The sequence below is a fragment of the Moschus berezovskii genome, chromosome 11 (assembly GCF_049115385.1).
Source record: "Moschus berezovskii isolate FMDL1 chromosome 11, NW_MosBer_1.0, whole genome shotgun sequence".
Taxonomy (NCBI): Eukaryota; Metazoa; Chordata; class Mammalia; order Artiodactyla; family Moschidae; genus Moschus; species Moschus berezovskii.
The window spans coordinates 62,877,322-62,900,718 of NC_142470.1; the positions used below are offsets into that span (position 1 = coordinate 62,877,322).

Genomic DNA, 23,397 nt, shown 5'->3' on the forward strand with positions numbered 1-23,397 from the left:
TGGTCTGTATGTCTCTCCTTAGGTCAGTGGCATGTTGTTTTGATTGCTGTAGTCTTGTCGTAAGTTTTGCATTGGGGAAGTGGTATGTCTTTCAACTTTGTTCTATTTCAAGAGTGTGTTTGGGGCCCCTTATAATACTATATGAATTTGAGGATTGACCTTTCTCTTTCTTCAAAAAAGGCTGTTGGAATTCTCATGAGATTGCATTGAATCTGCAGATTCCTTTGAGTGGTATTTACCCATTGGTGAGTCCCTTGTACCACAAGGAGATCCAACCAGTCCATACTAAGGGAGATCGATCCTGGGTGTTCATTGGAAGGACTGATGCTAAAGCTGAAACTGCAATACTTTGGCCACCTCATGCGATGAGTTGACTCACTGGAAAAGACTCTGATGCTGGGAAAGGTTGGGGGCGGGAGGAGAAGGGGACGACCGAGAATGAGATGGCTGGATGGCATCACCGACTCTGTGGACATGAGTTTGAGTGAACTCCGGGAGTTGGTGATGGACAGGGAGGCCTGGCGTGCTGTGATTCATGGGGTCGCGGAGAGTCGGACACAACTGAGCATCTGAACTGAACTGAATATTAGGTCATCCTATTCATGAACATACTTTTCCATTTATTTAGGTCTTTAATTCCTTTCAGCAGTGTTTTAAATTTATCAGCATACAGGTTTTTTGCCTCCTTGGGTAGCTTTAGTCCCAGGTATTTGATTCTTTCATAAGCTTTTGTGACTGGAATTGCTTTATCCATTCACTCTTCTGCTTGTTCAGCACAGCTGACTGTTGAGTGCTAATCTTTTGTCCTGCAGTGTTGCTGGATTAGCTTTTTAGCTATAGTAGTTTTCTTGTGAATTTTTTGGAACTTTATATAGGATTGCATCATCTATGGATATTGATAGTTTTGCTGCTTCCTTTCAATTCAGTTTTGTTTTGTTCTTGTAATTTCTTTCCTGTCTGAAATTGTTCTGATTAAAACTTCCAGCTCAGTATTGAATAGAAGCGCTGAAAGCCATTCCTGATCTTAAGGGGAAAGCCTTTAATCTTTCATCATTGAGTGTGGTGTTGCTATTGATGTTGTTTAGTCGCTAAGTCATGTCTGACTCTTTTGTGACCCTATGGACTGTAGCCTGCCAGAAATCCCCTACAGAAATCCCTCTGTCCATAGGATTTCCCAGGCAAGGATACTGTAGTGGGTTGCCATTTCTTTCTTCAGTGGATCTTCCCGACCCAGGTATTGAACCTGCATCTCCTGCTTGGCAGGCAGATTCTTTACCACTGGTTCCACCTGGGAAACCCTGAGCATGATGTTAGCTGTGAGCTTTTCATTAATGACCTTTATCATGTTGAGGATATTCTTTGCTTTCTGAGAGAATCAGTTTTCTGAGAATTTTGATCATGAATGAATGTTGGATTTTGTCCCATACTGTTTTTCTTTTGATGGAACTTGACATGGTCTTGCAGTTTATTTCCTTTGTTCTTTTAATGCGATGTATTAGTTAACTCATTGCCTTGTATGAAATCAACCTTGCATTCTTGGGACAAAAATTCCTGTTGGTTATGGTGTATAATAGTTTTAATGTGTTCTTGGTTTATTTTGCTGAGGGTACTTAGTGGAAAATTAGAGTTAATTTTTTTTTAGTAGACTTAGAACAGTTCTAGGTTCAGAGCAAAATTGTAATGAAGGTAGTTTTCCCACATTCGTCCTCCTGCCTCAGTGTCAGCATTTCCCACAGAATAGAACACTTGTTACAGTTGATGAACTTAAAATATTTTCATCTGAAGTCCACGGTTTACCTTAGGGTTCCCTCTTTGTGGTGTACAGTCGTGGATTTTGACAAATGTATAAGGGCATGTATTCGTTGTTATTGTGTCATACATAGTGGCTTTGCTGCCCTAGAGATCCTCTGTTTTGCTGTTCATACCTTCTTCCCTGCAGGCCCAGGCTACCACTAATGTTTTTACTGTCTGCGTAGTTTTGTCTTTTCCAAAATGTAATATAGTTGGAATCCCAAGAATGTAGCCTTTTCAGATTGGTTTAAGTTTCCTTCGTGTCTCTTTATAGCTTCATTGCCATCTGAAACACCACCTGTTGCGGCTCTGTTGTCCTGCCTAGATGGGATTCTTAGAAGCATTCTGTCAGAACCTCACTGATGTTCTGTTTGACTAGGTTGCTCCTCAGGCAAACTCACGCCCCCATTGTCTGAACCATGGTTCCTCTTGTTCTGAGGAGGCTTATTAAGGAAACAACCATTATCATTAGAGTAAAACCAACCTGTCTCACGAAGGTCTAAACCCAGTTTACATTGAGTGCAGATGTAAATGCAGTTATGTTACTGAGTGAATGATCCAATGGTCGGTGAGTTCTCTACAGGGATATCAAGACATGACATCAGCAAGACATGACCAAAGGTGAGTTCTTTCAATGTTTGACTGCCTAAAGCCAGTATGGTAACTTTTCTGATAACCTCGGCTTAAAACTGAAAAGATCAAAAGGATTGGGAGAACCCACTTTCACGGTCTTTAATCCTAGTGAAAATCTAGATAAAATGAGTTTTTCCTGTTTGCTTCACTGGAATTTTCACTTTCTACTCAGCTTGGTTTAAGATATACTTGTGTGATACTCTGATAGGTGTACTGGACCTAACAGCCCATGGTGTACAAGGGAGGTGAGAGGCACAGGGGGCCCTCCACTCATTCTGCTTTTCATATCTGTTCCTGTACCAGACATGAGTCACGCACGCCCTACCAGGTGCTCTTCCTCAGTTGATGCTCAGACTCACTTCCCTGGCTATCCTTTGACTAGGTTAGTGAGAATCTTGGTCATGAATTCATACATGTCTCTGATTAGATGACGAAGCGTTGGCTACCTTAAGAGAATCATAGTTACTCTGCCATTTATTTAACTTCATTGAATTTCTTCACTCTGACATTGAATGTACTGGGCAGAAACCATATCATATCAGTACATACTGTTGCCTTTGCTTAAATTGAACAGACTCCTCAGGGCTGCCCCAGTTGGAGAGTTTTATTCTGGTTTTAGTCACTGGTTTTAGACCATAGCATGCATGGGGCAGACAAGGTAAAGTTGGAGAGCTAGGCAGATGCTATGTCATGCTAGTCTTTGGTGAGAAATAGGGATATTTTCAACGTGTAATGGAAGACAAAAAAGGATTTACAGTTTTAAATACACAGTGTCGTTTGTGTTATGTTTTGACAAATTAACTTTGAGAGGGAGACAGGAATAGCCATTTCAGTCATCCCACAGAGAGGTGATAGCAGGCTTGGACTTCCGACAGTAGCAGTAGAGATGTAGAAAAACGTGGATTGAGGTAACCCAGAAGGTAGAACTAACACATCTTGATCATTTGCACATAAGTTTAGAGCTCAGGAGAATCAAAGACACATATCTGAGAGTCAGGATAGTCCTTGGTGAGATGGATTATATGTCCCAGATGAGACACTCTGAGAGAGAAGAGGAGTTGGAGAGGGAACAACCACCATGGTAGAAGTGAAGTGAGGAAACCTGTGTTCGTTGAAGACGTGAGAAGAGTGTTTCAGGAAGATGGATGCCAAGTCAAATATCCCCCTTTCCAAGACCTTCCCTGGCAAGCCTGTCTCTTTCCCATTGTATAAAATATGTGATGCCTTGTCTGTGCGCCTCCACCCTCACCAGCTAAAGGAGGAGAAACTCCCAGCTAGATAGGCACTATTAGGGTGCCTGTGCTTTGTGGGATAAGTACTGATTGTAGCTTTGTCAAAATTAGGTGTTCTGTAGAGAACTGATGAGATGCTGTAAGAGCATTCTGCCATGCCTCATGGAGATTACTGTCTGCTTGTCACCCTTCCTGAAGTGCAAGCTTCTTGCTTGAAGACAGACTTTGTTTACTGCCGATTCCCCAGCACTCAAAATGGTGCCTGGAGACTTAATAGGCACAGCAACATCTAACATCCATATTTTTTAGAAATAAAATCTGTAGATGAAAGCATTGCTTTTTTTACATAATACATTGATTTTTATTTTTCTGTGTCCTATCATTTTCAAAATGAGGTGTTTGATGCTCTGTACTTTTATCATGTGTATATGACATCATCTGGTGTGCTCCAGCATTCTGAACTTTGGAGCCTGTAGACATAAAAGAACCAGGGTGTGGACTTGAATTATTACCAGGAGAATAATACCAGGAGAGGCAGATTTTATTTCTGCCTCTGTGACTCCTTGAGTGTAAGATAATGGTCTGTGGAGAGGTCAGTAACTGGACCTGGAAGCCCGTGCCTCAGTGGCTCTGCAGTCCTCTGTAACTCTTCCCCCATAAAGGCGTGCACGTGGCAGAAGCGAGGTCTCTCTCTGGTGTGCTGCTTCTCCTCCAGGAAAGGGGGCTCTGTTTACTGATCTGTAAAGTGAGAGGAACACCACACAGTTCCTAAGGTTTCTTGCTGATATAAAAATTCTTAATTTCTGATGTCATCTTGTCTTGTTTTTGTTAAATTTATTTGTTGTTTCATGAAAATTAGATGTAGTTTCATGATTTTAGAACATGTATGCATTTCTACAGGCAGTTTTTACCTTTTAAGTGCTAGGTTGCTTGTGTGCTCAGTCTTGTACAACTCTTTGTGACCCCATGAACTGTAGCCCACCAGGCTGTTCTGTCCACGGGATTTTTTTCAGTCACGAATACTGAGTGGGTGTTAACATTGTTACAACAGATTTTAGTTCTTGTAAAAAATACACAAAATTCGAAATATGAAGAATAAAATAATTCTTAATTTTTTTTTTAGAAGTCAATGAAAGGATTCTATTTTGCAAAACTGTATTATGAAGCTAAAGAATATGATCTTGCTAAAAAGTAAGTACCAAACTGTCTGTCAACTTGCCTTAAGTCTAAAACCAGGGCCTTTTCTTATGTTCTTCTTTGAATTGGATAAAAATGGGTGTTTTAACAGTTCTTCCTAAGTATGTCCTGGAAATAAGGGACTCATCCCTCAGATTGATGGTGAGGACAAGAATGGATTATGTGAAGATTGATTATAGAATGATGCTTTCTATATGCTTGCTGCTTTTCCCTACCTCGGGCAAGAAATCGTCTGGCATTAAACTTTCTCTAGAGATTGTTCTGGGTTAGAATAAAAGAGAACCATGCTTACATCTTGATTTCTTCCTGGTTAGCTATCTGCTACTTTCATCAGCTAGAAAATAGCAGTGAGTACAAGATTAATTCCTGGGCGGGAGAATAGCTTGTGTCAGAGATAACTTTAGTTGACTACTAGTGAGTGAGCCTCCAAGGAAGGCCAAGAAGGTTGGTGATCTGATCTCCTGATTTTCAGTAGCTTAAAGCTGGAAATTAAGAGGGATGTAGGCTATTGAAGGCATTGATGGGAAGGAAGATGAAAATTTTGTTAAGAAAATGTTAGCACCTCTATTGACCTAGCAGCTGTAGTTCCTTACTTTATAAAGTGACACTTTTTTTTTCGGTCTGATTCTTCCTGTGATAACGTTCACTGGGCCTAGAAGACACTTGTTTATTAGTCAAGTCATCTGCATTTGGTGGTATACTGAGTGACCCCTGTGCAGTCCCCTTAGGTGTTATTGTTTAAAAGATGAACAGATTATCTTAGTGGTTGTTTGGGAATTCGTGCTCTTTAGTATTTTGCATTATGATAACTTAAAGATTTGCTGTAATCACTTTGTAATTTCTCTGCAAAACTTTTTAGTGCTTTACCAAAGTGTAATCAAAAAAAGGGTAACTTACATGTTCATTTCTTATGTGGGTAGCACTGAGGAAAACTTTAGGTGCACGTAGCGTTTCATGACAAAGTGTGTCCTTGACTGTATGTCTGTGTGTCTAGATGCTGTCGGCTGTGTATGTGTGTGTATAGGTGCTTTCAACTCTGTGTGTGTGTACATCTAGGTGCTGTCGACTGTGTAGGTGGTGCTATTGACTGTGTGTGTGTGTGTCTAGGTGCTATCAACTTTGTGTGTGTGTCTAGGTGCTATCTGTTTCTTCCTGTGGATGCTTCTGAATTGTCTGTGTGTGTGTGTGTGTGTGTAGGTGCTATCTGTTTCTTCCTGTGGATGCTTCTGAATTGTCTGCATACTCTGCTCTAAGTAAATAGTGATGTTCAGCAGAAAACAGTAGAAATTAGTTTAGTGGTTGCTTAGCATAACATATTCTCTGCATTTAAACACAGTTCTAAATGTGATATTTTAAAGATTGTTTTTATATTATTATTTCTGAACAGATATATATCTACATATATTAACGTGCAAGAAAGGGATCCCAAAGCTCACAGATTTCTCGGTCTTCTTTACGAAGTGGAGGAAAACATAGAGAAAGCTGTTGAATGTTACAAGGTAAACTGTATAAGGTTAGACCATAACCACACACATAATGTCCAGGTTAATTTATGTAGTAAATAATTCAGGTATGTTTTATGGATATCTTGAAAACAAGCACTCATATCATCATACTATTAAGCAAAACAGCTTGAAACAGATTTTAAAATATTTGACCCAAACAGTGCTGTATTTTGTCATGGAGAGATTAGCACTTGGAAAAGAATATTTACACTTGTAAATTTTCAGTTTACCATGGTGAGAAATGCATGGTTTATAAGTTTACCATGGTGAGAAATGCATGGTTCCTTTCCTCCCCTCCTTCCTTTTCTTTTTTGCATTTACCAAATAAAAAAATTTTATTCATTTTCGAAAAACTTGCGGATAGTTTAACAGCTTTGAAATAATATGTTGTCATTTAGAAATAGAGTTTGTAATGGAGTACTTGTTAAGTTTTTAAATTTTGTGTGTGAGTGTATAGACGTTAAGAATCCTACTAATTTCTTAATTGTTTTTGGTATCAGCGTTCAGTGGAATTAAACCCAACACAGAAAGATCTTGTGTTGAAGATTGCAGAATTGCTCTGTAAAAATGATGTTACTGATGGAAGAGCTAAATACTGGGTTGAACGAGCAGCTAAACTTTTTCCAGGAAGTCCTGCAATTTATAAACTAAAGGTAAAAAACTAAAGAAAACAAAGCATATAATAAAAGCAGTCGGAGAAAACTTAAAGACACAGCTATTGCTAGTACTTGTAATTTAAATGATTTAAGTAGTAAGTTGTAAACTGGTGTGTGTGTGAGGGGGAGGATCCAAGGGGTATAGACCTTTAGTTGTATATAAGGCTGGGGGTGTGACTTAAGAGCTGTGACCATCGGCAATAGTACTGCAGTGTGCATGAGGCAGAGTAATTGTCGCTGTGGAGGTGATGGCCGTTCCACAGTGTCACAGTGTGTTGTTTCACTAGGAACCAGTTTGCTTTCCAAGTGGCATCTCATCTACCTTTGCAGTGATTACTGTTTTAGGGATTTTACTGCTCCTTAGCTATTAGTAGATGGAAGAGCTGAGAATTATTATAAATTGAGCTCTGTCTGGTATAAAACTTTGACTTCATTGGGTGAAAATTACCAGAAGGTGACAGTTTCAAAGAACCATTATATAAATTTGGGAAGGACTGTGTATAGGATAGTGAGGTTTTCAAGCAGAAGTTAAAAGTTTCTCTAGTGTGTTATCAGTCAGTTAGGTTCAGTTCAGTCGCTCAGTCGTGTCCGACTCTCCGCGACCCCATGAATCACAGCATGCCAGGCCTCCCTGTCCATCACCAACTCCCGGAGTTCACTCAAACTCATGTCCACAGAGTCGGTGATGCCGTCCAGCCATCTCATTCTCTGTCGTCCCCTTCTCCCCCCGCCCCCAACCTTTCCCAACATCAGAGTCTTTTCCAGTGAGTCAGCTCGTCGCATGAGGTGGCCAAAGTATTGCAGTTTCAGCTTTAGCATCAGTCCTTCCTAGTGTGTTATAGGTGACTACTAAAAGTGATAGAAATTTGTTGCTAATGTATTAACTGGCTCTGCATGTTATTCTTTACTGAGTGAAATATAGTTTACTAGGAGACTTTTTGGAGAAAGACTTCCCAAAATGTGCTAGACAAACAGAATTTCAACTGTAATTTTAATTGTCTGTTGGTTCCCCTTGCTGTGCAAGTTTGTTTGATCTTGGTTCCCTGACCAGGGATTGAAACCAGGGCCCATGCAGGAAGAGCGCTGAGTCCTAACCACTGGACTTTCAGGGAATTCTCAGATATATTGTTTTTCAAAAGACCCCCATCCCTCATTTATGTGTGTTTCCAATAGAATTTTTTAATGTTTTTTTATCGAAATAATATAGATTTTTCTCAGGAAGTTGCAGAGGTTGTACAGAAAGATCCTGAGTGTGCTCCATCCAATCAGAAACACAGAATTTCCCCCAAAGTAAATGGTTCAATGGTGGTTTCATCTTGGTATGACTGTCGAACAGTCATTGCAGGGTTTGGCATGGGTGCAGTACACGTGTAGTCCTTGTTCCACCCGTCACGTGTAGACATACATATCCAGCACTGCATCACCATGGGGGTGTCTTTCATGCCTCCGTTTCTGTGGTCACATCCACCTCTCTTCCCATCATCCTTAGCTTCTGCCAACTGGTAATTTGTTTTCTGTCTTTATAATGTGTAACTAAAAGATGTCATATGAATAGAAGCAGGCATCATGTGACCTTTTGCAGTTGGCTCTTCATTCTACATGGTGCCCTTGAGACCTTTCAAGTTGTGTGTGTCAGGATAGGTTCTTTACTTTTTGCCGAGTAGTATGTACTCATATAGGTGTGTTCCACCATTGAACCATTTACTTTGGGGGGAAATTCTGTGTTTCCAATTTTTAGCTATTACTCATCAGGTATAAACAATTGTGTACAGATTTTTAAATCAAAAGTGTCTTTAAAAGCCCTGGAGATAAATACTAGTAACTTTTTTTTTTCTCCCTGTGATAAGCACCTGGGTTTTAAGTGTTAATCAAAAATGTTGTTTCATAGTGCAGATTTCTTTCCCTTATTATCTTTGTTTTATTCCTCAAACATAATTTTTCATTGGTCACGACTTTCTTCATTGGCTACAAGAGTCCATTCCGTCTGGTGACAGTGATGTTATGGACTGTGTGTATAGTGGGAGGGGATTGTTTTCTTGCAGTGTAACAAAAGTTTAATTGTTTGTGAAGCATCCTGATTTTCTTTAGTGACTGTTAAAATACTGTTGTCTAATCTTATGTCAGATTTCTTTCCTGGAACTTTTGGACTAGAAATCCATGAAATTTGTAACTATTAAGCAGACTAATTCTGTTTCTCCTAGAAGTTGAGGCTTACTTAAATAGTTTTTTGGCACTTCTTTAATGAACAAAAATATCATTGATAGGAAGGCTTTCTTTCGGGTTTGAGAGTAGAGAGAGTTTTTGAAAACCACCTGTAATGGTGCTGATCTTTTACCTAATTTTAAACATGTAGTTGATGTCTCGGGCTTCTTTGCAGTTACAGACCAGGTGTAAGTTTGTGGAGCCGGTCCAGGAGGAGACTGATGGCAAGCGAGGTCCACTGGGCGGTGGGTGGGAAGGGAGTGCAGGAAGTTGAAGCAGAGCTTACAGGCCATGGAGTCCATTTTCTCCGTGGAGGATGAGTGGAGATCCTAAAGAGAGGGTCAGAGGAAAGAGGACTACGAAGTGAACTCTTCAGGGAATGGAGGAAATGAATCTTTAGAAGTAAACTAGAACTTTTTTCTAGGCATTGCTAGTCTGGTGGTTTGAGATGGTGAAGGTGAATCAGTTGGCCTGGTTGTAATTCCCCATGCTCCCAGATGCCCTGCACATGCTCATCTGTTTGTGCACAGGGGTGGAGACTGCAGGGATGGGGCCTTCCAGGAGGGGCAGAGAGAGCTAGCTAGCTGAGGGCTCTGTCTGTAACTAGGGAGTGATTGGATGCGAGACTCTGGTGTTTTAGCTTGACGGGGAAGGAAAGTGTGTGTGTGTTTTATGGAAAATTAAAAGGACCTTTTCATGTGGTAGAGGCAGGAGATGCGGCAGTGAGGCTGTGCTAACCCCAGGAAGATGAGAAAATGAGAGGGTGTTGTGGTCTGAGTGATTTGTTCAGAGTATGTATTTTGCCACATGGATGGCTGAGGCTGGTGTGGAGTGGTGAAGGTGAAGCTGTTAAACAGCAGGGTGGCCAGGCTGTCCTATGTCTTGTGCTGCTAGTAGTGATGTATCTTAGGGATGAACGAAGGTACTTCTGTTCCAGGTGCTGATGGTGAGTAGGAGGCGTGGCCAGATAACACATCCTTTAGTAAAATGTTATAAACAGGTTTGGAGGAGGAGGGGCATGATCAGGTGATGACACTGGGAGTGAGTTGGTCACCACATCCTCCACCTGTACGTAAACTAGCGGATAAGTGACGGCAGCTGTCTTGGAATGGGACTCTTGTTCAGTGAGGGGGAAGGTGAAGACCAAGAAGATGGTGGCACAGTAGGAGCTCCACAGTGGGAGAAGTGGGAGCGGGGACTGAGCAGCCTTAGGGAGATCCAGAGCACATGGAGGGTCAGGACACGTGGCTGCAAGGGTCCCTTCTGGTCATGACGGGTATGCAAGGATATTCTGAGGTGAGTCCAGGCCCTCCTTGGCTCCAGATGTTTCTCTGATGTTTCTCTCCATGTATTTTCTGGAGATTTAGCTTCTGGAAGTGACTAAGGGCACTAATGAGGTATGTAGGGTGGGAATTGACTAAAGCTAGACACAGTGGGATGGTGCTCATAGGAGCCATGATGTTTTTAAAATTGCACAGATGTTTCTCTAATTAATGGTTCTTTATAAATAGGAACAGCTTTTAGATTGTAAAGGTGAAGATGGATGGAATAAACTTTTCGACTTGATTCAGTCAGAACTTTATGCAAGGCCTGATGATGTACACGTGAACATCCGACTGGTGGAGCTGTATCGCTCCAACAACAGGCTGAGGGATGCTGTGGCCCACTGCCACCAGGCAGAGAGGAACACAGCCCTGCGCTCAAGTTTAGAGTGGAATTCCTGTGTAGTACAGACCCTTAAGGTAGGTAAGGGCTGTTGGGTCTCACAGTTACCATATATCCCTTTGTATTTAACCACTGCCCTCCATGACCTAAGTCTCTTTCGTTTATGTGTAGCAGCTGTGAAATGAGCTGATTTTACCAGGATGATTTCAATTTATAATGAGTGGATTCAAGAGATAATGAGAAATATGTTTGTGTATTTTTTGGTGTTTTTGTAGGCTGATCTAAAACCAACATGGTTTTTCAGCCTGTGAATGGGCAAAGGGGTTTGTAGTCCTAAAACACTCAGTTCTGTAACACATGATACAGTTTTGTAACTTAGGGTTCTTTTTGCACAACAGGAATACCTGGAATCTTCACAGTGTTTGGAGTCTGATAAAAGTAACTGGCGCGCAACCAGTCAGGACTTACTTGTAGCCTATGCTAACCTGATGCTTCTCACGCTGTCCATGCGAGATGTGCAGGAGAGCAGGGAATTACTGGAGAGGTAGGCTGACCTAGAGAGAGCCTTCAGTGTAAATTACAGATGTCTGTCTGTGTTCATTTGTCTAAACAACTTAATGTCCTTATTTTCTCTGTAATGTCCAGAGGTAATACTTAATAACATGGTGAACTACTTAGAAGGAATCTTCTTTTGGGGCAGTATTATATTATATTATAATTGGTTTTGTGAGACTCTGATTCTTAGAGAACTCTATTATTGTTCTTGGTTAAGTTTCTCTTGTAATTAAACGTGTAGTTTTGGCATGCTTAGTAGAGTTCAGCCTGAAAATTCACGTCCTCATTGCTTTTCCATAATTCTGAGGACCAGTGTCTCCACTTGATTAAAATAAATTCCACTGAGCAGACACGTCACTTGGATTTGTATGTCAATTTAGAGCTCGTGGGCTAAACCAGGCTCACTGCCTGCCTGTGAATGGGGCTACACTGACAGAGCCGTCCTGCTGTGTCAGCTGTGTGCTCGCGCACTGCAGCGGTGGAGGTGAGCCCTGTGGCAGAGCTGCTGTGCCCGCAGAGCCACATCAGCATGGGGTCCTTGATGGACCAGGTTGCTGCTCCTTGATGTACACTCTTATCCTGAAAAATAATGGTTGCTTCCCCATCTCACAGGGCAGGGAGTTCTTTTCACTGGAGTGTAGGAGAGTAAGTCGTTTTCTTGAGGAAGTTCTTGGTGTCTTCATATGGGTATTATGAGGGAGTAGCCAAAAAGACTCAGTCAAACTTTCTGATGATTTTAGAAAATATTTAGGATTGGGGGAAAGTGGGCATGGTTATATACTTAAAAACTTTTAGTCCCATGAGAAAGTGGTGAGAAAGATGATTTCTTAGTGCTATGCTGCTACTACTACACATACCCCTTGGAGGAGTCTTGACACCCTCTACAAGTTCCAGAAATTCACAGGCTAGAAGAAATAATCTGTTGCTCAGATTTCTTATTATAATCTACTTCAGAATCATTCTTCACATTTCTATTAAGTGTTTGCTTTTGATTTTCTTAGAAAATGAAGATTCTGAGGACCATTACATTTAGTACTGATTAGTACGTAGATTACAAATAATAGAATTATAATTAATTTAACTCTGTAGATAAATATATAGGAAAAGCAGTTTTCATATTGATAATGCATGTGTCTTAGTTGTTATAATGTGAGATGACATGTTTATTTTGAGAAATTTCAACTTCGAATTAAGTAATGAAACCATATGATCAAGAAGATGTTTTGGAATAAGACATTCTGGAGGTTAAGCTTGAAATTTAGGAAGTATGTCGAATAACATGAAGCACTCGATGATTCATAATTCATAAAACAATGGATGGTTGGGAGTTAGATGTGGAAGGTGATGCTTGAAGTAAATTCCTTTCTCAATTTTATTTAGAATTAAATAATGACACGGATTATTCACAGTGCAGTAGTTTAACACCTGTTTAATACTTTAATATTCCAGTTTTGATAGCGCTTTTCAGTCTGTGAAGTCTTGTGCAGGTGGAAACGAGGAGCTCTCAGCCACATTCCTGGAAGTGAGAGGACATTTCTACATGCACGCCGGGTCCCTGCTGCTAAAGATGGGCCAGCACAGTGACGTGCAGTGGCGCGCACTCTCGGAGCTGGCTGCGCTCTGCTATCTCATAGCCTTCCAGGTAATCACTCCCTGTCTGGTGTGCCCTTGACCTTTCAGTGAGACTTGATTGTATTTCACATGGGGTATGTCCTGGTACATGGTGAAAATGGGAAGAAATATGTACAAAATTAAAATGAAATACTTTGATGGGGGAAAGAATAACAAGATTTATTAATATACAGTACTAGTGAGGAGGGTGAAACTGGTACACTGAAGCATTGCCAGTGGCAGTTGGCATTGTTTTGACTGTTTGGAAGATCGTTGTGAAGAATTTGATCTTTTAGTGTACTGTTTCTAGGAACCTGTAAGGAAGTAGTCTCGAGTATGGATAAAACATGATTCAAAAAGATACACACAGCTTGGATGAAAATCTAATCATTAAGTCAATTTTGGGGCATGGTTGCATAAGCTATGATAGAAGACTGTTTACCATAGCTTTTAACATGTTAATTGGAAACTTAATTTTTAGTATATATACAACATTAACAGTATATTTACTACACAGCAGTATACTTATTCATCCTCAGAAACATGAAACAACTTTATGCATAGAAAGTGACATGAAGAGAATGTGCCAGAATGTGAGCCTTTGTTTTTAGATGATGAGATTTTGGCTCTTGCCCTTCCCTCATCCATTTTTGCAGTTTTAATGTTTCCTTTAGTGAACTTGCATCAATTCTGAACTGAAAAGAAATGAGCAGTCTTCCACAAAGTGAATTATTCCTAGCTTGTAGAAATTGTTTGCTTTAGAGAATAATCATTTGCTTGAGAGAAAGAAAAAGGGTTTCCCTGTAAAATGACTGTTGGAGGATGTTGCTCTTTCTAGTTCACATTACTTGGGCCTTTTAAAACCAGTTGAGGTGCAGTCCACAGTGCTGCTGTTAGCTCAGCAGAAGCATTTTGTTCATAAGGAATTTATTAGTGAAAAGTAGTGAAGTTAATGAAGTTTGCTAATCTGTAAAAGCACTAAAGGGTTCTTATGATTAATATTTTTACAGAATTATCAAGCAGGTAACAGCTCTCTTTAATGGAAATTGAAATGTATTAAATTTTTTTTAAATGGGTATTTTTATGTTGACACAGTCAACTGCTCTAAACATTGGCCTTTTAAAAATTGAAGTATTGTTGATGTACAATGTTGTGTAGGTTACAGGTATGTAGTACAATGACTCACGATTTTTCAAGATTATACTCTGTTCATAGTTATAAAATATTGGCTGCATTCCCTGTGTTGTATATTATATATACCCTTGTATCTTATTTTATACACAGTAGTTTACACCTCTTCACTCTGATACCTTCCCCCTCCTCCCAACAGTAACCACTAGTCTGTTCTCTGTATCTGTGAGTCTATTTTTTTGTTGTTGTATTTGTTAGTTTGTTGTATTGAACTTTGACCTTTTTAAATAGTAAAAACTACATCTCCCTCCTGATTAATTCTTCAGGATGTTTAAATGGTAGGGTTTTCATTTCAGCCCCTTGATCAGGGACTGCGGTAGTTCTAGTGAGTTCAGTTGGTGTCTGACTTATTATTGTGTGACTTACAACAGTGGCATGACAGTGGTGTGACAGTGATAACCCATTCAGTAAAAACTCTACTTTGAGTTTTGAATTCCAATATTTCCATATCAGCACAGAAAACATAGGCTGAGTACAGCACTGTTATTTATTCTGATGCTTGGATGTTATTTCATTCTATCGATGTGCCATAGTTTGGGTTTCATTAAACCGATGCCCTAAAACCGAGATATTGCTATGCTGCTGCTACTGCTGCTAAGTCACTTCAGTCGTGTCCAACTCTGTATGACCCCACAGACGGAAGCCCACCAGGCTCCCCCTTCCCTGGGATTCTCCAGGCAAGAACACTGGAGTGAGTTGCCATTTCCTTCTCCAATGTGTGAAAGTGAAGTCACTCAGTCGTGTCCGACCCTTAGCGACCCCATGGACTGCAGCCTACCAGGCTCCTCCATCCATGGGATTTTCTAGGCAAGAGTACTGGAGTGGCTTGCCATTGCCTTCTCCGATTGCTATGCTACTTCAAAATAATTCTGCAATGACTAGCATGTGCCATTTCCCATGTGAAAATTTGGGGGTGGAATGAGTTTGACTGATGGATGGCAGGATCAGTGTGTATCTGTGCATTTATAATATTTTGAACTATTGCCAAATTTCCAGTCTCACAGAGGCTGTACCAAATTATACTGCCATTCCCAGTGTAAGAAAATTGCTAGAGGTTTAATGCCACTACACCCACCATCTGTGTAGTTACTTTCAGGATGGTAAGTGTTCTTTGGCTGGGACTCAACGTGTTCAGTGATGGACAGTTGCAGGTTTTCAAGGTAGCCTGTTTTATTTTTGGATAATTTGGTTCTTAGTGCTTCCTTACATGGAGTAAAAATATTTCTCAAGCTGCTACCCATTGGTGGTGTTTTTTTTCTTTTGGTGTTCCCTTCTTTTATGAGATAATTTTCTTAATACTCGAAGGCAGCTGTCATCTCATCATTCTGTTTGCTTGTAGTTCTTCCACTTCTTCATAGGATAGGACTTGGAGCCCTTTTCTTGTCTAGGTTGTTCCTGTTATCCTAGTGGTCTCTCAGTGGTCTGCGCTCTGGAAGGGTGTAGCATTTCCATGTGGGGGGTGTCCATTGCCGGGTGGTATAGAGCTGTCGTCTCCCAGGCTGCTCCTGGTCTATCTGTGCAGGGCAGAAAAGGTCTCCAACCAGATGTTCTTGTTTCCCCAGCTGTATCTCCAGCATGTTCTTAGTAGAAAGTAATTTCTCAGACATGCTCTTTGTAGGCATCTTTTCTAGTTTATCTAAATTCCCCAGTTCCCGATGTTTTGCAGTTGGATTCCCAACTCTCTTTCACCATTGGCTGTTTATTCATTATTGAAGAAAAGTACAGTGTAATATAAAGAAACATTTTACTATTAGAAATGTATCACTTAATTAAGATGTTTTATTCTAAAATGATTAGGTTCCAAGACCAAAGACTAAATTAATAAAAGAAGCTGGACAAAGTCTACTGGAAATGATGGCCTATGATCGTCTGAGCCAATCAGGTACTGGTAACGTTTAACTGATTTTATTGTAAAAAGAAAGGACTTTTTTCTTTTTGAACATATCTTAGATAGTGTCTTCTCTCTGCCCAGGAGATAATTTGTTAGAATTTTTTCTCCTTGCCATATTGAATTAAGGAGAGAAAGGAGAAAACAAATGATAAAAAATGGTATATTCTTTAAAAGGAACAAGTATTGTTTGCTCTTGGGTGGCGAAACTCCTTAACCCATCCTTAATCTAGCTGCTAGAATCTCCATCCAGAACATTTTAGAGCACTTCTTGAACTAAGAATAAGTTACTGGTTTGCTAGCCATTGGGGATAAAAGGTGAAAAAGTTAGGGATCTCTATCTTCAGGAGCTGACAACTTAGAAACAAAGACACAAGGTGTATATGCACATTCTCTTAGGCTGTTGGAATTTGTAGATTTATTCCCAGTTCTTACTATTTGGGTTGGATCCTAAAGGTCTGTTACACTCTCTGGCTTTCCTAAGGCACAAACTTGTTAAAGTGTTCATGTAGCCAGTGAGTCAACCATTAACTGAAGGCTCTGTAGGGAAATGTTTCTATAAGAAGCAGTTTTCATTAAGAGTTAAGAAATTATCTTAAATCCGAGTAGCTGTAAGCTGGGGTCTGTAGGTAGACTGTTGGTCAAGGCTCCTCTGTCCCACAGCTTACTTCTTTGTAGGAGACAAACTTTGAGTCCTTGAAGCAATCTTTTCTTTTTTTTTTTTCTTAGATCTCCCTTCTACCTTTGCAGAGGGTCACAGTTTGTAAAAATGAACTGTGGTGTACTGTCTTTGGTCTGGGCTGAGCTTGTCTCTGCAAATTTTTGAAGAGATAATTGTCTGATAGTAACGAAACCTGACTGACTAACAGAATTACAGGAAAAAAGTTGGGTGTTTTTTTTTTTTTTTTTCAAACAGCCTGATTGTGTAAAATTCACCTAATGATATTATTCACCCATTTTAAGTGTATAGTTTAGTGGTATTTTAGTATTTTCACAGAGTTGTATGATCATCACCATGATTTTAGGATATTTTCATTACCTCATGAAGAAACCGGGTACCCATTAGCAGTCACTCCCCATTTCCCTGCAAACCACTAGTCCTGGGCCAGTTTTCTGTCTCTTTATCTCTCTCTGTTCTGGACGTTTCGTATATTGAATCATACACGCTGTGGTCTTTGGATCACTGTCTTCCTTTACTTAACATAGTGCTTTCAAGGTACATCCATGTATACTAGAACTAGAATACTAGAATACTAGTTCTAGTATTCTAGAATACTAGAATGTGAACTAGAACCTCATCCAAGGAGTGTTTAAAATAGGTTCAAATCTGTGGGATCATAATCTCTCTGGAGTGGAAGTCTAGAAAAATTTTAAGCTCTTTAAAGAATGATTCTGACCAGCCAGATTTAGAAATTTGGTGTATCAGGACAGAAAATTTGAGCTTGATTCTGTTCTCCTTTGGCCACTTGAATCCCACACTTATCCAAATGAAAATCCTTCTGGGATTTTTCACACAGATTTTTTTCCTTTCCTTTTACTCTAGCACATAGACACAGATGCTTTGACACCTGTAGTCTATTTATTTTTCACATCAGCACCCTTTTGGGTCCAGCTGTGGTTTTTGGGCTGGAGGGTTCATTCTGAGAATGTCATGTTGTTTCCCCTTAGGGTAAGGGAATGAAACTGTTGAGAGATGTAACTTTAATCTGTCTTTTAAATGATGGAAATAATTTGTTTTTCAGGGCATATGCTGCTAAACTTAAGTCGTGACAAGCAAGACTTTTTAAAAGAGGTTGTAGAATCCTTTGCCAACAGGAGTGGGCAGTCAGCTTTGTACGATGCTCTGTTTTCTCGTCAGTTACCTAAGGATAGCTCTTTCCTTGGTAATGATGATATCGGAAGCATTGATGTACAAGAACCGGATCCTGATGAATTGGCTAGATATGATGTTGGTAAGTGGTATCTTTCTAAGGAAACACTTTGCATGTTAATTTTTTTACACCAGGAGATACATAATAGCAACAGGGGGATTATCCAGAAATAATGACTTAATATTTTTCTGAATTACCTTCAAGGTTTATGGGGGGAGGGTAATATGAGGTATTGGTAGTGGTTATGGTAGCTTGTGCTTTTCTTCGGAATAGTTCTCTACACGTGATTAGTGTCATGAGTTCTCTCCTAAGTATCATTTTGGTGCTAATACAATCTTTTTAAATGAAATAGCTATAACGTACTTGTCAGTTTCCATCTGGAAGCTAAGATGTTCCCAGTTTCTTCACTTACATTAAAAATACTGATGACAATTTTTAGGTGTCTCCATTTCATTTTTTTTTCTATACAGATTCCTGAAAACATAATTACTGGGATAAAGTTGATGGACATGTTTGTCTTGCAAATTGCTGTATTACCAGAAAGCTTGTTCCTCTTTTATGCTTTCGGAAGCCTATAGACTTTTTTAGTATTGAATTTCTTAATTTATTAATGTAGTGGTATCCCACTGTTATCATATATCTTTACCAAAAGGAAGATCTATTGTTTCAAGATTACCGGATGGCTATTCTTTATTTGACCTCTGTCAGTAGATTTTGTTTTATTGAGTTCTAGTGAGGCTCTTTTTTCCTTCAAAAGAACTTTCTCCGTCAGAACTGTTTTTATTAAGAACACTAGACTTTGCTTATAGATTTTCCCTGTACTCTGATATGAAAAAGCAGTTATAACATTAAGTTACATTTAATATTACCATAAGTCAGTTGTTTATGTTGGCAAAACTGATGGCACACAAAAATTTCCAAAACCTCAAGCTGTTTTTTTGTTTTTTGCTTTATTTCAGGTGCCATTCGGGCACATAATGGTAGTCTTCAACACCTCACCTGGCTTGGCTTACAGTGGGATTCATTACCTACCTTACCTGCAATTCGAAAATGGCTAAAACAGCTTTTTCATCATTTGCCCCAGGAAACCTCAAGACTTGAAACAAATGCACCTGAATCAATATGTATTTTAGATCTTGAAGTAAGCATAGATTTTAATAACTTAAATACCATGAATACCGTTTTTTCCCCCTAAATTGATATTTGTATATATTTTTTTGTAAATAGGTATTTCTGCTTGGAGTAATATATACCAGCCACTTACAGTTAAAGGAAAAGTCTAATTCTCACTGCAGCTTCTATCAGCCTCTGTGCTTGCCACTGCCTGTGTGTAAACAGCTTTGCACAGAAAGACAGAAAGGATGGTGGGATGCAGTTTGTAATCTAATTCATAGAAAAGCAGTGTAAGTAGTGAAAAAAAAATTCCTTTAACTTAACTGCACAGGGACTTAATTCTCATGTAAAGTTTTAATTATCATGTGATGATTAACATACATGTAAGTGTTGAACTGCATGTTTATAAATCAATTTCATTAAATAAAACTTTTTTTAGACCTGGGACCTCAGCAAAATTGCGACTTCTAGTTCAGCGTGACATAAACACTCTACGAGGTCAGGAGAAAACTGGCCTTCAGCCTGCTCTGCTCGTGCACTGGGCAAAGTGCCTTCAGAAAACGGTGAGTTCACTGGAGTGGAGCAGTTGCAAGAACATTACCTTAATTTTTTTAAATGACATACTTTGAAAGATTTTTGGTTTAAAACAGTAGTAGCGTGTTCATACTGTATCAGGTAAAATGTATTTTCTCAATCTTGCCACAAAGTAGTATAGTTTGTATGTAAGTGCTTAGAACAGTGCCTAGCACAGTAACCGTTACCAGGTATTAGCTGTTACTATTACTTACAGTTACCAGCCTGAATATTTTTTTACTTGTTTGGTGACACAAAGCTCTATAGGTAAGGGCATTATAGACCTTGTTCAATATTTGAGGTCTGCTCTGTGACACCTATAGCAACTTCAGGAAAAAAGAGTAAGCTGCCCAATTGGGTAGTGTCGTTGGAGGTGTGTCAGAGTTGGGTCTGGAATGAGTGCTGGTGGTAAAGTGCTTAGTTATTCTAGAATTTGGAAAGGTGAGCATATGACTTTTGAGATTCTATTTTGCCTAGGATTTGAAATTCTAGCCAGTTGTTCAGAGCATCTGCAAGTGAGTTTTTTTAATCTGTTCGTTTGTGTCTCTTTGTGTGCTTCTAACTTTGTGTTTTAGGGCAGTGGTCTTAATTCTTTTTATGATCAACGAGAATACATAGGCAGAAGTGTTCATTACTGGAAAAAGGTTTTGCCGTTGTTGAAGATGATCAAGAAGAAGAACAGCATCCCTGAGCCTGCTGACCCTCTGTTCAGGCATTTCCATAGTGCAGACATTCAGGTAACAGAGAGTCCGGTCATGAACTAGCTGGAGGTCTGGGCTTCTAGTTTATAAATAAGGAAATGGAAGTAGAAATTGCTTATATTAATTGCCCAGCTATTGAATGGTAGTCTTGTTTTCTAAGTCCACTGTCTGTCACAGATACAACATGGCAGAGAAGAACACTGAGATGCTGATCTCATTAGATTGTGTAAAATCCTTGGGAAATATTTGGGTTTGATATTCTGGGGAAAGGCAGCTTGACTGAAAGTTACCCAATGTGTTTAGGCATGTGAAGTTGGTGAATACGAAGATGAAGCACACATCACATTCGCTATATTGGATGTAGTTAATGGAAATATAGACGATGCTATGGCTGCTTTTGAATCTATTAATAGTGTCACTTCTTATTGGCATCTTGCACTGGTAAGTAGTGTGGTACTTGAATTAAAGGGTTTTTGTTTTAAAACATAATTGTTTCATAAAGCACTCTTGTGTATAGCTTTTTCACAGAAAAGCAGAAGACATTGATAATGATGTGCTTTCTTCTGAAGAACAAGAAGAATGCAAAAATTACCTGAGAAAGACCAGGGACTACCTGATAAAGATTTTAGATGACTGTGATTCAAATCTGTCAGTAGTTAAGAAAGTAAGTTGCAGATTGTATTTTCTTATTATTGATAACTAGGTGTTAAGGAATTTTGCCTTGATTTTATATTTTGGTAATTTTTAAAATGCTTAGCAATACCATATTAATGCACAGGGGTGTTTAAATATTTAATTAGTATTACTTTGCCTTAGGTTTGTGTGTGTGTGTGTTTAAATGTGGACATTTAGGTTTATACCATTACAAAAATGCTTGTTGGAGAATTAGAAAAGGCCGGCATTTATTTTTGTTACCTGGCGATGTATTCAGCAAATGTTGCCACTAAGACTAGTTCTGTGTGGACTTGGCAGTTAAACATGTTAATGAAATCGGTTGGTTGCTCATGACTTTGGGACGTTTCTCTCCTCGTCACTGTCTCCTGTGCCCACCTTTCCCCAGCTGTCAGCAGTTGGAGGCTGTTGTGATGAGATTAACCTCAGTGACATTCAACCTTCCACCTGTTTTATTGATGAGTTTGTGTTGCTGCTCTTGGATTAGGGTTATGTTTGGTGCATGCCAGCATCTGTGTTTCTCCTCTCCTCTCATTCAGAATGAGGGAGTGAATGGCAGTGACTTACTTTGCTCACATGGAAAAACTCCCCAGTTAACATTGCTCTGTCCTTGCTGCCGCCATCAGGGGGGGTAGACACAGCATGGAGTTGAGGGTTAGGAGACTTTAGATTGCACAGCATTTTCTGTGTGTTGTTACATAAAGTACAATGTGCTTGTCACACAGAAGTATGAAAATGTAAATTAGTAAGATAAAAAAATCTTTGAGAGTTCTTCTGTTGGTAATTTTCCAAACTAAAGATGTTGATTCTTGCCTTTTATTTCTAGTTGCCTGTGCCCCTGGAATCTGTGAAAGAGATGCTTAATTTAGTCATGCAGGAGCTCGATGAGTTCAGTGAAGGAGCGCCTCTTCATAAAAATGGGTCTTTACGAAATGCAGATTCAGAAATAAAACACTCAACTTCATCTCCTACCAAATACTCTCCATCACCAAATAGAAGTTGTAAGGTAAGTGAAAAAGAGAAGAGTCATGTTACTGCAGAATGTGTGTTCTAGATGTGTTAAATACTGATTCATTGTTATTTTTTCAGTATTCTCCCAAAACACCACCTCAGTGGGCAGAAGATCAAAATTGCTTACTGAAAATGATCTGCCAACAAGTGGAGGCCATTAAGGTAAATGACTTGATTTTTCTAAACTGTGCCTGTCTTATTCCAAGATTCCTTCCTTGACCACTTTCTCACTCATTTCTAATACTGTTCCAGATGGTCCTCTGCTGCGTGACTGTAGAATCATACTGTGTTTTACATGCTTCCGTCTTGACATTAGCTTATTTTTGAAATTACTTATGTGTCTTTATCCTCCACAAGATGTGAATCTTTGAAAGATGGAGACTCATATCCCAACCATAGCCCTGTTCCCGGCATAGAGGAGGTCCCCAGTGATTGAGTGAACTAGCGAGCTGTAGTCTTCATACCTTGGTTTGTGAGATTATAGCTCAGACTGACTAGTGTGTATGTCACATTTATAGCTAAGACTTCACAAGTGGTCTAAATGTTAAAAGGTCTCTTTATCTTTTTATTACTTCATATGAATTTGACTTAATTATGTAAAGACACAGATGTCTGTACATGATTGTGCTTTAACTTTATGAAAGTGACCTCAACTGTAGCACTCAAAGGAGCTTTACTTCTTTGGAATTGGAGGTACAAGTAAGTTGTTTCGTGCTCATTGACAAGAACTAAATCATTCGTACTTCTAAAATCATACCAAGGAAAGTCTTGAAACCTGTATTTTTTTGCACTTTTGAATTTGCATAAAGATTTTGTGTGTTAATTTTGTATAATTGTGACCTGCATAATATTACATGCTAACCATGTAGATTTCTGGCACCTACATGGTGTTCTTGTGTGCCTGGAAAGCTAGGGTCTAATACTGACTGCCACTGATGCACGATTGGGTCAGGCACTTCCTTAGCTTTCTGTCTCTTTGTCTTCTTACCCGTAAAGTGAGACTTGTCGCAACTAGTTTTCATCACGTGTTCTAGTTCAAGTTTTAACATTATGTTTTTAGCTTTAATTGGATGTTTAAATCTATGGTCCAGATACTAGTGGTGACCAGTTAAATTTTCCAGCTGATTCCATTCGTTTCTTATTTTCAGATATATATCATCTGGACTAGACACAGTGTAGATGGATGAATGGGGAAAATTTTATTTAGTTTGAAATTTAATATGTATTTTTGACCTTAATAGTTATGGGGTTTTTTTTTTCCCCAGGAAATTTTTATTCCTAAAATACTTCTTTTTTTTTTCTCCACACCACTTGGCTTGTGGGCATCTTG

At 39.3% G+C, this 23,397-nt stretch overlaps 1 protein-coding gene across 4 annotated transcripts in view; it reads left to right on the plus strand.

The window, feature by feature from the left end:
* Window positions 1-23,397, plus strand: part of LOC129540048 (E3 SUMO-protein ligase RanBP2-like) — a 57,548-nt gene that overhangs the window by 8,219 nt on the left and 25,932 nt on the right. For 2 of the 4 annotated variants that reach the window (XM_088841392.1, XM_088841393.1), the window contains exons 2-17: window positions 4,780-4,847; window positions 6,241-6,352; window positions 6,859-7,011; window positions 10,728-10,958; window positions 11,280-11,425; window positions 12,886-13,078; window positions 16,036-16,120; window positions 17,869-18,078; window positions 18,957-19,138; window positions 19,225-19,400; window positions 19,550-19,673; window positions 20,259-20,420; window positions 20,688-20,825; window positions 20,902-21,048; window positions 21,883-22,062; window positions 22,146-22,229. In XM_088841392.1, coding sequence (XP_088697518.1) covers window positions 4,780-4,847; window positions 6,241-6,352; window positions 6,859-7,011; window positions 10,728-10,958; window positions 11,280-11,425; window positions 12,886-13,078; window positions 16,036-16,120; window positions 17,869-18,078; window positions 18,957-19,138; window positions 19,225-19,400; window positions 19,550-19,673; window positions 20,259-20,420; window positions 20,688-20,825; window positions 20,902-21,048; window positions 21,883-22,062; window positions 22,146-22,229 — 2,391 coding nt within the window. Of the gene's footprint in view, window positions 1-1,363; window positions 2,413-2,787; window positions 2,807-4,779; window positions 4,848-6,240; window positions 6,353-6,858; window positions 7,012-10,727; window positions 10,959-11,279; window positions 11,426-12,885; window positions 13,079-16,035; window positions 16,121-17,868; window positions 18,079-18,956; window positions 19,139-19,224; window positions 19,401-19,549; window positions 19,674-20,258; window positions 20,421-20,687; window positions 20,826-20,901; window positions 21,049-21,882; window positions 22,063-22,145; window positions 22,230-23,397 lie in introns of those variants that run through there. The other 2 variants (XM_088841394.1, XM_088841395.1) reach the window with 2 other exon arrangements.